Below are 13,335 nucleotides of genomic sequence, written 5' to 3'. Positions count from 1 at the left end.
GAGTATTTTCAACGTGGTGCATATCTTCTTATCTAGAGATACACACAGTGTCTCCACTCGCCCCTTCACACACACCCACACCCTTCCATACAGCGTGTGAATATAAATGTAAATGTCCTTGGGAGTTCACTGGAGTTTTCATGTTACCAAATGATGATGAAATACCTGATTTGTATTACTCCTGAGAAGATATTAGAAGGGAATGACAGTTCTGATGCACTTTGGAATGGCACAATCACGTAAACGCCTGCATACTTAAGACTTCTTAACTCATCCAAAGTTTCTAAACATGATTTGACCAAAAAAATAAAAAGTATCAAAACAATGCAGCAAGTTAAAAAATCAAAACACTTTTTTATAATCAAAGTATCAACAAATATATAGGAAATACATGTTTGTCAGCAATTACTCTTACAATAGGAAACATGTACTGAAAACCATAGCTAGCCAACAGAACTTAAAAAAAAAAAAAAACAAAACCTTTCCAATGCATAATACATGCATTGCCCAAAATAGTAGGATAGCCACGTTAGACTTACAAGACTTATAGCAACTCCACCAGAAAAAAAATTGCTACACAGCAAATCTGTTAAGTATGCTGTTGGTAAAAAAAAAAAAAAAACTGCTGTTATCCACATTTCTGTAAAAAAAAAGAATTTGCAATTTGCTGAATATCTTATCCCTCATATAATTTGTATAAAAATTACAACAAAACCAATAAATTTCAAGCACCAATAATCTAAACTTACTGTATTTATATTTCTCCTATTATTGAGGGAACAAAGTATGATGAAGGCTTAGCTGAAATTAGCCAGGTAATTATTACAGTTTAGTTTTAAAGGCATGTGGTTTTCCTTCCATTCACTTGAATCTCAAACATTTGAGAATGTTTAGGCTAGTAAAGGACTCCTTGGAGGAATCCATCATTTCTGAGTATTGAAGGTTTTAATATACATTGAAAGCTCTTTAACAAACCAATGCTCTCTTAGTTCTAGGATAAAACAGATTTGCACACAAGAAATTAAGGGACCGTTCCTCATTATGACTGAGGAAAGGCAGCACCTCTCTAGTAGACTAAGAGCATGTCTGGACATCCACTGGTAGTGTAAGAAAACGGCATTTTTTTAAGAAGGCAACACCATTGCACTTGGCAAAACTGAAGTTTTTCTTAATTAAAAAATTTCCATTACACATTTGGGGTGAGAGGGTATCTCAGTAAGAGTACTTTTTTTTCTGGTTTCTTTTTCAGGGGGAAAAAAGTAGTACAGTCTGAGCCAGTAGATGAGTAACAGTGTTTGTGATGCCTCTGGTTGTTCCTGAAGAAAACGTTCAGATAACAAGGGGGTTTGTTTTCAAAATCAATGCAACTGCTGTTTTTGTTTCCAGTATTTACATCACACCACTTACGTACACAGTAATTTGTGAGACATCATCATCGTTTCAGTCTTCTCCTAATATTAAGTTTGGTTAATTTTCAATAAACACCAAACTAAACCTTTAAGTTGGCTGCATTTGAGAGACTGAAAATAAGACTATTGAAGAAAACAAATCACATGGAAACCAAAATCTCAATCAACAGTGATTCTCCATCACTGCCCATCCTGTTATCTGAACTTTATCACAAAATCACATGCAGCTGAAGGAAAAGAGTAGCACTGAAGCCAGGGTGTTAGGACGAGGGCAAAGGGTCTTGCTGGTCCTCTGGAAGGGTGGCTTCACCCTGCTTGCTTATCTCATTGGATGGCTCTTCATAAAGAGGCTCACCAAGGTCTCCGCTGCCCCCTTCACTCTCCTCCTCGCTGTGGTCTTCGCTTGGCTCCACAGTTTGTTCCAGGCTGTTCTCCAGAAGTGTGGGAGAACTGCTTATTCTACTTTCCTCTTCAGCTGTCTCATTTAAGGACTGAGAAGGAGGCGGTGTGGGAGTATCAGATTGGATGACACTTTCAGTGGAAGAGACGGGGGCTTTGGTTAGAGTAGTATCCGCTACAGTCTCATTCTGAGGCAAAGATAACTTTTCCACAAGTTTCCACTGAATGATGCTCATGTCTTTTCCACCAGTTGATATCAGGTGACTGTCATTGTGTGTAAAACTGACGTTGGTGACATGGCTGCTGTGGGCACTGTACTTGTGGCTGGGAGCCTATATGAAATAAATCAGACAGACAGGAAAATTCAACTCGTTCTTGACAAGCCTGTTTCAGGAACGGAGGTGATACTTAAGGGGGGTAAACTCAGCTTGTGAAATGGGCAATCCAATTTAAAGCCAGAAGTCATCGAATCTCAGGAGTAAGACTAGCCATTATTTCCTTTTATTACCACTTTACATAGGAGAAACAAAACAGAAGAATTTGACATCTCTGTATTTTCACACTATATGTTTAAAAAAAAATAGCTAAAAGCCTGTCTCTTCTAGATGTTGGTAGTATACTTGCCAGAGCTTAGTAATTATTCTTCTGAAATGGTTAGGGGAACACTTACTGTGTTGGCAGGATTACAGGAGATTTGGGAAACAGTTCCATTAGTTTTATAATGTTGAATATGTGTCCAACAAATAAAATATTTTAAAATATTTAGAGAGGTTTTAAATTGCCAACAAATCAAAATAAAAAGCAACCGGATGATAAATAAACACGAATAATCCATCATCAGTCGTCATTTCTACAGCTCGCCTCTCCTTAGCCTTAGGAAAGGGGAGAAGACAAGCACCGCCTGGCTGGATGCTCACCGATGGCCCTTATCTCCCTCTGTGCGCTGGAGTAGCATGGAGAGGAATCGGTAACCTACAAATATTTTCTTGCCATTGATGGAGAATCATCCCTGGACAGAAGGCCTTATAACATTAGTTTCTATTAAAGTGAGTTTACCTTTGCTTTGGAGCAGGGATACTGAAACAGATGGACTTTACAAAAGTCATCAGCAACAGCTATCACCTTTCTATTGTGGGATCGCACCAGTGCATTGATATCTGTCCCATCAGATCCTTCTGGCCAGACACCTTTGATATGGAAACACAGGGATGCAGAAAAATTAGCCGAAGAAGTATAACTGTGACGCTACATATGTTTATTTTTAGAATCTGTTTAGCTTTTATCTGTGTTCAAACTCTTAGCTGTTAACATTTCCTTTACAAATTTCTCAGTGGCTCACACTGTTCTTCATTCAAATGAAGTCCTGTCCAAAATCTAATTAATAAAAAATCAAAATAGCCCTAAAATGGAAAACTCAATGGTGCTCAATAGTAACCAGCAGGTGGTGCTAATAATTTATTTTACTTTCAGCTTGACTTACACCTCAGCAATAAGCTCTTCCTTTTTAAAGCTTCTGGATGGAGGGAATCAGTTACTTGTATAGACAAGGTTCAAAAACAAAGCCATAACACCAAGTCTTCAAAGTGTAGCCTAGGTTTTCTTTCAGGGAGGCACCTCAAAGAAAACCTCAGAGAGATTATTTCTTATAGAAAGCATAAGCCATCCACTAGTTTAGCATGCTATCCCATAGAATTTTCCTGGAAAGATTATGTCCCAAAATAAGACACACCAAATTTAATTATTCTGAATCATTATGCAGCACTAATGATCACGTTGAACATAATTTTCACAGACCTCTATTAGGCTAGATTGAAAGTATGGAACATTTAAGGGTTGAGATGTTGGCCACTTGTGGTTGAATGCTACTCCAGAGAACAAATATGTTTTTGGTAAATTTGCTAAAAACAAGTCAAAATACTTTAAAATTGGTCTCTCTTAATAATTTAATAATGTCTTCATTAAATAACCACAGAAGCTATCAGCTGTGGGTCACTGCTTCATTTTCACCTACAATAATGAAATTGTTTATGGACAGAATTATTTTGTGTTTAATTTCTTCCTGGCCTATTAGGCTTCTCTGTCTTGACAGCACTTGTGTTTCGAACAATCACCTATAATGGATTATTTTTCTAATGCACATAGCATAAAGAAATGTTCAGATCTATGATCAGGCTGGAGAACTCAATTCTCAGAAGGCAGAGATATATTGTTAGAGAAAATATTAATTTTTGTGCATTGCTTTAGGTATTGGTGCCACATCCATATCCAGTGTTTTAATAACCTGAGCATAACACTTCTTTTTAATTCTTTGTAAATAACGCTTTATTATTTTAATTTTTCCATCTATCTTCTAACCCTTTCAGAAGGATACCTAAATACTGAGGAAGGCTTAGAAAACAGTCATAGAGGTCAGATTTCCAGAAATTTACAAAACGTCAGATTAGGAAGAAGTCCCACATAGTTATCTTTATATAATTCTACTAAAAATGCCTTTGTATTTCAACAAGTGGTGTAAGGCAACTAGACATCCACATGCAAAAGAATAATAACATACACTGACAAGGACATGGAGAAACTGGAACCCTCATACACTGCTGGTGGAAATGTAAATGTAGTCACTGTGGAAAACAGTCTGGCAGTTGCTCAAAAGAGTAAACATACAGTTACCATTTGACTCAGCAATTCTACTCCTAGGTAAATACCCAAGAAAAATGAAAACATGTCTACACAAAAACCTGCACATGACTGTTCATGGCAGTGGTATTCATAATAGCCAAAAAGTAGGAACAACCCAAGGTCCATCAACAGATGAATGAATTAACAAAATGTGGTCTATCCACAGAATGGGATATTACTTAGCCATAAAAAAGAGTAAAGTACTGATGCATGCTGTAACATGGATAAACCTTGAAAATGTTATGCTAAATCACAGAAGCTAGTCTCAGTGCATCACATATTGTATGATTCCCCTTATATAAACTATACAGAATAGGCAAATCAATAAAACAGATTAGTAGTTGCTGGGGGGTGGGGCAGAGGATAAGAGAGATGGGGTAACTGTTAATGGGTACAGGGTTTCTTTGTGGGATAATGAAAATGTTATAAAATTAGACCTTGATGGTCACACAACTAAGTATACAAAAACCACTGAATTTTACACTTTATTTATGAGATGGAGTCTCAATCTGTCGCCCTGGCTGGGGTACAGTGGCACAGTCTCAGCTCACTGCAACCTCTGCCCCCCAGGTTCAAGCGATTCTCCTGCCTCAGCCTCCCATGTAGCTGGGATTACAGGTGCACGCCACCACGCCCAGCTAATTTTTGCATTTTTAGCAGAGACAGGGTTTCACCATGTTGACCAGGCTGGTTTCGAACTCCTGAACTCAGGTGATTTGCCCACCTCGGCCTCCCAAAGTGCTGGGATTACAGGTGTGAGCCACCACACCCAGCCTGAATTTTATACTCTAAATAGGTGAACTGTATGGTATGTATCTCAAGCTACTTAAAAATGCCTTTCCAAATTTAATAACTTCAATTTTCACTTAAAGAAAAACGGGAAGGTAATCTGTACTACTATGTGAATTCCTTGTCTTTCATATTGAGGACCAAAAGTGCTGGATTCTGCAAAATACAAATCCCATGTTTGTTCAATTCTAACACATTTTATTTCTCTGAGGCTGACATTAATAGTGATAAAGCTAAAGAACACACAGACTATTTTTCATTTATAAATTTAAGCAAGTAAATATTATATATGAAAAACCCACAAGCCACTTCTTTACATCAGGTGTCATGCATGTCCTTACCAAAGACTTGAAATCCTAGCACACAGGTATATGTTGTCCAATCAATGTCCTTACAATCCGATCGATTCCTGATTAGTTTGCAGCCATTTGGAATGTCCCCTTTAAATTTAGAAACAGGAAGTATAATCATAGTGCTTGTGTACAAATGTATTTGAAAGTGCATCTTGATTCAAACTAGCCACGTTTACTTGTATTTATAATCCATACACTGAAAAACATTAAGACACATTTAAAAAGGAAAAGAAAGTGTTCACTTTAACAGGGTTTATAAAACCACAAACTTTCCCATGGGAAGTTTTTTTTTCTCTCTCTAAAAAGCATAAATGCCCATCCATTATATTCCTCCCTGCCTCCAGGAAAAGTAGTAAATGAAAAACCATTCAGAGCAGCATCAATCTGACAGAGTAATTTCTTATTACTACATGTGCCTTCCGTTCTACACTATTACATTAATTCATTACTCTTGGAGAAGTGAACCACATTTGAGATTCTCATTACTTTAGCTCAGTGTAACATATGATTTGTCAGGTTAAAGAGTCTGGCAAGCATTCTCCGCACAATTCCGATTCCATGCAGCCTGTTCATTAGCACCCCTGTCAGACACGTCTCAGCCCATATATATCTGATCATTCATACTTACAGTACAATATTTCATAGTCTCCCGAGTTAGACATTATATACTTGTTGTCTGGGGACCAGTCAAGGTGTGTGATGTAGCTGGAATGTCCCTAGAAAATAACAGATACACTGTTAGAAAGCATTTAGAGTTGTGAATGATAAACAGTTTAACAGCTAGCCAATACTGCTTTCTGAATACACATTTGTTGGAATTTCCAAAGGAGAGGAAGCAGTGTTACACCCTCCAGAACTGAGCAGGCTCACAGCAGATCCTTAGCACTGGATACTTGGGAGAAACTTTCTGGCCTATCTGGATACCAGAAACTAGTAGCTACTACGTGTATCAGACACTTCCAAGAAAGACAGTCTCTTAAACTTGTATCTTACAGGACACTACAACACGTATCATACCCTCTGGCCTTATTTCACGTCACTGGTGTCCTCATGAGAGTGACTCCATTTTTGAGAAGGAAGTGTTGGTTGTAAGTTGTGCATAAGGAATACAGTTTACCTGGGCTACTTCTTAACTCTCCATGGTACAACTCAGAAGCTGAGGAATACAGCGCCCATATATGGTCTATGGAGGTATCCTAGAGAAACTATCTCCAAAGAATGTTTTGGGGGAAAATTCATTCAACGCTGTACTCCATCAGAACGGTAGGACTCAATATAATCATCTGATTCCTTAGAACATTCCTTAAGCAGGAAACAATGATCTTTTTCTGCTTAGGTTTTAACACTGTGGGAGTTAAAACAAAAAAACTACGAAACACTAATTTTTGTTGGCTTCCCATATAAGCACTTATGTATTTCCAATAAACTATTTCAGATAAATTACCAGATCTTATGGTTCACCAAAGCTGACAGAGACCTGAATTTACTTTTACCTCCTACAGTCTGGGGTGAAACACATTTAATTTCTACTGTGCTTTTTCAATTACTAACTTTATTTTTTTGAGACAGGGTCTCACTCTGTTGCCAAGGCTGGAGTATAATGGCGCTATCACGGCTCACTGCAGCCTTGACCTCCCTGGGCTCAAGTGATCCTTCCACTTCTCAGCCTCCTGGATTGCTGGGACTATAGGCACATGACATCACTCCCGGCTAATTTTTGTATTTTCTGCAGAGACAGGGTTTCACCACATTGCTGAGGCTGGTCTCGAACTCCTGGGCTCAAGTGATCCTCCAGCCTCAGCCTCCCCAAGTGCTGGGACTACTGGCATTAGCCACTGTATCCATTCAATTACTAGCTTTCTGGTCACATGATTTTCTTTTTATTTTGAGATAGAGTCTCACTCTGTCACCCAGTCTGGAGAGCAGTGGCGCAATCTCAGCTCACTGCAACCCCTACCTCCTGGGTTCAAACGATTCTCATGCCTCAGCCTCCTGAGTAGCTGGAATTACAGGTGTGCACCACCATCCCAGCTAATTTTTTCTATTTTTAGTAGAGACGGGGTTTCACCCTGTTGGCCAGGTTGGTCTCAAACTCCTGGCCTCAAGTGATCTGCCCACCTCAGCCTCCCAAAGTGCTGGGATTACAGGTGTGAGCCATGGCACCAAGCCTTATTTTATTTTTTTTCACCTATTCTTTTCTTCCTCTAAGATTTTTTCTTTTTTAATTGAGACAGGGTCTCACTCGTTCACTCAGGCTGGATGGAGTGCAGTGGCATAATCTTGGCTCACTGCAACCTCCGCCTCCTGGGTTCAAGTGATCCTCCCACCTCAGCCTCCCAAGTAGCTGGGACTATAGGCGCGCACCACCACACCTGGCTAATTTTTGTATTTTTTTGGTATAGACGGGGTTTCAACACATTAGCCAGGCTGGTCTTGAATTCTTGACCTGAAGCTATCCACTTGCCCCAGCCTCCCAAAGTGCTGGGGTTATAGTGAACCGCTGCACCCAGCCAAGATTTTATTTTTTAAGTTAACAAATTCAATGTACCGTAGGGATAGTTTTTAATGATTTATATTAGAGCAATGACTCTTAATTCTTTTAGTATCCTTCTGAAGTCTACCAATGTGTCCCCAAACCTTTCTGGAACCATAATCTCCACCATAGTTGCTGTATGGGAAATAAACATATTTAAACAAATTTAAATTATATGAATCTGAGAAGTGAAGCTTTCTGAAATCACTAGAAATTAAGCAGTATATTGGAAAACAGGTTGGGAATCACTTGCTAGGCATACAGGGGACCTACTAACTTAAGAAATCAGTTTTCATAGACAGCAAGATGCACATGGATGTTTGCTATTTTCTGAGTATGGCAGGGTTCATACATCCTTTTCACAGTGCACATGAGCCTGATGAGCCTGATGGCTGGCTCTGGCATCTGGGGAAGCCATGCTTCTAAAATTAAAACTTGCTACATGGATGAAGATTTAACAAGACTGGTCATGGCAAAGTACAGGCCTCTGAGAATTTCACCGTAATGTAACAGTATTTAAAAATACTATCTGCATCTTTGTGCAAAGCTTTCAATGCCATTAATTAGAAGAGCATCAAAAGCATTGTATATATACATGATATTCATGCAAAAAACATCTGTGTTGGACACAGATTATTTTCAGAAGGTAAATCAACATAAAAGTATTCTCAAAAGGAGTCTTGAGTAGGAGAAGTCCCCAAATTTAGAAAAGATCTTAGGAAAGTTATTAACTCATATTTAGAAAAGAGAGTATTTTCTCCCTGGCATCGATTCCAATAAATAAGCAAAGAAAAGATGAAATGCAGCTGCTGGGGTCTATGTTACCCTCCCCACAAATCACCTCAGTGTCCTTCCTCTACCCAACTCACAGGCTAATGCAAAGTATATGCACAGCTTAGAAAAACAGCCTCAAACTTTACTCCATGGGCACAAACACAAGAGCAAATTCTAGTGTATCTCCTTGAAGACAAACAAGTAGTCTAAGCTGGCCCTTTCATTATTGTCATTAAGTAGCCATATGGCGTTACCACAAAAATAATCCCAAGTGACAAAGTGAAAGAATATGGCTATGAAGAAAAAATTCAGAAATACGTGAGTTAAATCTTTGTCAACTGCATGATGATTATCACCTGAATCAGTGGTTTGCAACTGGTTTAAGATTACCTGGGGAGTTAAAAAACAACCAACTAAGCAACCAAGGTCTCGATTTAGGACCTAGCTTTTGTCCATCTAGAGTTATGCTGTTCAGTCGAACTTTCTGCAGTGACAAAAAATATCTGTATCAGTGCAGTCCAATGCAGTAGCAACTAGTCCCCTGTGGTTTCTAAGTAATTGAAATGTTGCTGCACTCTCAATGGTATGAACAGAAAGTTGTGGCTAGTAATTGCCATATTGGAAAATACAGGTAGAGAAGTCTATTCTTTCTCTACTAATTTGAAATACCCCTTTTATTACTTAGTAAACTTCCACAAAAACATAAATCTGTTTCTGGATGCTTTTGTTTCATCAGTCTATCTGCTTATTCCCAACCATTGATAGTTCTGTGATACGTGGAAAATTTCACATGAACTAGAACTATTTTATTAATCCCATGAATATGGTGAAAATCTAAAGATCATATCAAATTTAGAGACTAGTTTGTAGAAAACATATCTTTATCAGGTTTTTTATTTAGAAACATGCTATGTCTAATTCTTTCAGCCCAATGAAGGCAGAAGTGGGCAACAAATTACAGGAAACATCCTTCTGTTAACTCTCTTAAATGCAGACAAATATCCATGTACGTTCTTTTATTTTTAGTGGAAGAGAGGTGATACATAATGTTGTAGGGTGTTGAAGGGGACAGAATCATAGGAGTTAAGATTAAACATGAGATATTCTTTTATTTCTGACTCATTCAGTTTTCAAAAAGTGTTATTCTAAAGGTTTTCTATGGAAATAGCTTTAAGAAACTGTCTTAAAACTAGTCAAAGAGTGACAAATATTACACCCCCATCAAAAGGAGACGTCTTTTTAGAGCACACAGGGAACGCTAATGTTCTGCTGTCAGGTATTACCAGTCCCAGTTTTCGAAGACAGAGATTAAAGCAGCTAATGACAGGAAACAACACATACATCGATGTAAACATTTGTTTTTAACAGAAGTAAAATTTCCCAATAATTTTACAACTTGTTTTACTTCACTACTTACAGTGCACCTTCCATATCTGCTATATTTTCTTCCATTTTCAGAGACTACATAGAGGTAAATAAAGTTGTCATGAGATCCTACAGCCAGGAAGGTACCATCTAGAATGAAATAGGCCAGTGTTGACTAGAGAAATACACTGATAAATTTATTTACTGTTATTTTACTGGATCTACCCTAAATGACAAATTTTACAAATGCTGTTAAAGCTCATCAATTTAACTGTAATTTGGCAACTGATGAATGAATCCTATCCACTAAATACATTTGAAAAATAAATGGTCATCCAGTCTAATACACAATTCCTTCTTGGAGATGCTTACAGGCCTTGGACTCTAGGCCTCATCTTCTAGTTAAAAAACAGCTCGAGAGAGGTTATTCTGCCTTCTTGGGTGGAAGGGTACAGGGTTTACATGGCAGGCTAAGCGGACAGCTGCTTAGTTCAGCTAGCATATATGATCTGTCCAATTACAGAGCAGGTGCTCTTGGGAAGAGACCATGTTCCTTTCTTTTGTGGTGTCCTTCCCTGTACCCACCACAGCGCTAAGCACGTAACAAATGGTCAATAAAGTCCATGTCATCTCTGGAGTTCGAGAGCTATATTTGCAGTGGTTATTTGCTACTACAACACTAAAAAACAATAAAACATAACAAAACAAACCCCAGAAAAATGTTAAAATTTTTGTGCTTCAAGAGGACTCTTCTCAGGCTCATCAAGTACATACTTTTCCTTCCTTGTTCAATTTAAAGAATACTACTCTGTGATTCCTTTGAAACAACTGAGCAGGAATCAAAAAGATTCTCTGGATCCCGTGCTAATGCAACAACTATTGGCGTATATTTTCAAATAAAGAAAATGTCAGACTAACTCCAGGGAAGAATGGTGCGAATCAAAGCCACATTAATAACAGGAAAAGGTAATTGGGGTATTATCCTAGAAACTTAATATTGTGAATAAAGTACAAATAATTACTCTCAAGTAGGCTAAAGGAATATATCAAATTCTTACAGAGCATTTAATTAACAAACCGAGCATTTAATTAACAAACCTATCATTACTATGTAACCAAAACAATGCACTAGATTCTAAAGGACTTGAAGGGCCTATACAATTTGTGTATTTTTAATTTCTCTGTAATTTCTTTTACATTCTCTTATAAATAAAGAAAAGGTTGCTAACCAGATGTGACATTTAGCCTAATACCTATTGAAAATTCTAAAGTATGCGTAGTTCTGGAGAAAGGGGATTTGACTGCACTTTATTCTGCTTTCAATTGCAAATGCAGCTGTAGTAGTCCATTTTAAATTTGATGATTCAGAATGTTGTTTAACTTTAGCAGATCTTTTGCAGTTTCTGGCAGCAGAATTTAATTTAATGTTGGGGGAAACAGATTTAATACTTAACAACTCTAACAGAGAAAAAAGTAGTTAGCCTTATCAGAAGTAAAAGTATGCAACTGCAGTGAAGTGCTGTGAATGCCAGGCTTGGGAGGTGGGAGTAAATTTGCCTACCTATTGAGTAGCGCATCACAGAGAGCTGTTCATTCCCGTCTGTGTGGATAGAAACTAGATCTCTGGTTTCTGCATCCAGAACAAACCACCTGTTAAGAAGTAAAAACCAAAATTTTCTTCAGATATTAGCATTTATAGAAAAAAAAAATTTTCTTTTTTTTTTTTTGAGACAGAGTCTTGCTTTGTCATAAGGCTGGTGTGCATGGAGTGATCCTAGCTCACCACAATGGCCTTGAACTTCCAGGCTCACACCATCCTCCCACACCTCAGCCTCTTGAGTTGCTGGGACTACAGGTGCATGCCACCATAACTGGCTAATTTTTAATTTCTTTTTTGTTTAGAGATGGGGTCTTACTGTGTTATCCAGGCTGGCCTTATTTTAAACTCCCACCTCAGCCTCCCAAACTAATGAGATTACAGGCATGTGCCACTGTGCCCAGACAGATCTATTTTTTTAATTTTAAGAATTTTTAATACTGGTCCTTAAGTATGACATGTTTTCTTCTTCTGATGAAGGATAAATTCATTTAGCAAAATGCTGCTAGATAAAACATACATAAATATATATGGGCCTAGACATATTCTCATTTCTATTTGGGTATTCATTGACTGCCATTCCTGTCTCTTTGCTAGGCACTGTTTAAATATAAAACAGAAATACAGGATCAGTGTTCTTGAAGAAGACACTAAGTTGGGAGAAAGGAAATGAGTCAATTGAAACAAAAAATGAAGAAATGCCAACCTCAGTGATGGTGACTCAATATAACAGAGGAACTCATAGGAGGAAAATGAATGATAGCAAACAGAAAAACATCCTTAGGGAAGATGTAAGATGTGGGTTGAGCTGAACACTGAGGGAATGTCAGACATTTTAGGCAGGAGGAACAGGAGCTGTATAGCTAGGGAGGTGGGAAAAACCATGGACAATATGAAGGTGGGAGGGAACAGTAGCAAGTCATTCATTTGGTGTGATTCAAAAGAACCAGTAGGGAGCACTCTCCTCCCCGAGACCTCCAACACTTGCACAGGGAAGCTCTAAATTCTTTGAAAGAGATATTTTTTCATTCACATTTATAGGAAAAGTCAAAATGCAAATGCCTCTTGAGAGGTAAAACAATGACTTAAATCCAATGACATTATAAATCTCTATTATTAGACCTTTTTCCTAAAAGTATTTGAAGGAAAGGATGGGTACTTCAGAAGAGTATGGTGAAACCAGGAATATAAAGCAAAGATGGGAACCGTGGGCAGGCAAACTTAAGGCTGCATAAGGGAGAGGATGGCAGCATGCACAGAATGAGTAACTGAACAAATAAAAGTAAGTCTTGAACATGTTAAAAGCCAAATTTTAGCAAGAGGTATTTAATAGTAGTGCAGTGTGCAGGAAGAAAATGGATGGGATGGAACGAACAGGACAAGACTAGAAAAACAATCACTACTTATTGGCCTTTAAACTCAAGTATTCACATATAAATT

The 13,335-nt window shown here is 38.0% G+C and overlaps 1 protein-coding gene across 2 annotated transcripts in view; it reads right to left on the bottom strand.

The window, feature by feature from the left end:
- Window positions 1–530: 530 nt before the first annotated feature.
- EML4 (echinoderm microtubule associated protein like 4) overlaps window positions 531–13,335 on the bottom strand; it is a 159,042-nt gene continuing 146,237 nt past the window's right edge. The window contains exons 18-23 of one of the 2 annotated variants that reach the window (XM_025405691.1): window positions 11,860–11,948; window positions 10,351–10,448; window positions 6,255–6,342; window positions 5,615–5,713; window positions 2,865–2,995; window positions 531–2,140 (exon numbers count right to left, since the gene is read on the bottom strand). In XM_025405691.1, the coding sequence (XP_025261476.1) occupies window positions 1,670–2,140; window positions 2,865–2,995; window positions 5,615–5,713; window positions 6,255–6,342; window positions 10,351–10,448; window positions 11,860–11,948 (976 nt within the window). In that variant the 3' untranslated portion in view covers window positions 531–1,669. The remainder of the gene's footprint in view (window positions 2,141–2,864; window positions 2,996–5,614; window positions 5,714–6,254; window positions 6,343–10,350; window positions 10,449–11,859; window positions 11,949–13,335) is intronic. The other variant, XM_025405692.1, reaches the window with a different exon arrangement.

Source organism: Theropithecus gelada, chromosome 13 (assembly GCF_003255815.1).
Source record: "Theropithecus gelada isolate Dixy chromosome 13, Tgel_1.0, whole genome shotgun sequence".
NCBI classification, from domain to species: domain Eukaryota; kingdom Metazoa; phylum Chordata; class Mammalia; order Primates; family Cercopithecidae; genus Theropithecus; species Theropithecus gelada.
Note: the sequence above shows the minus strand (reverse complement) of the source record. Positions and strands in the feature narration are given on the sequence as shown.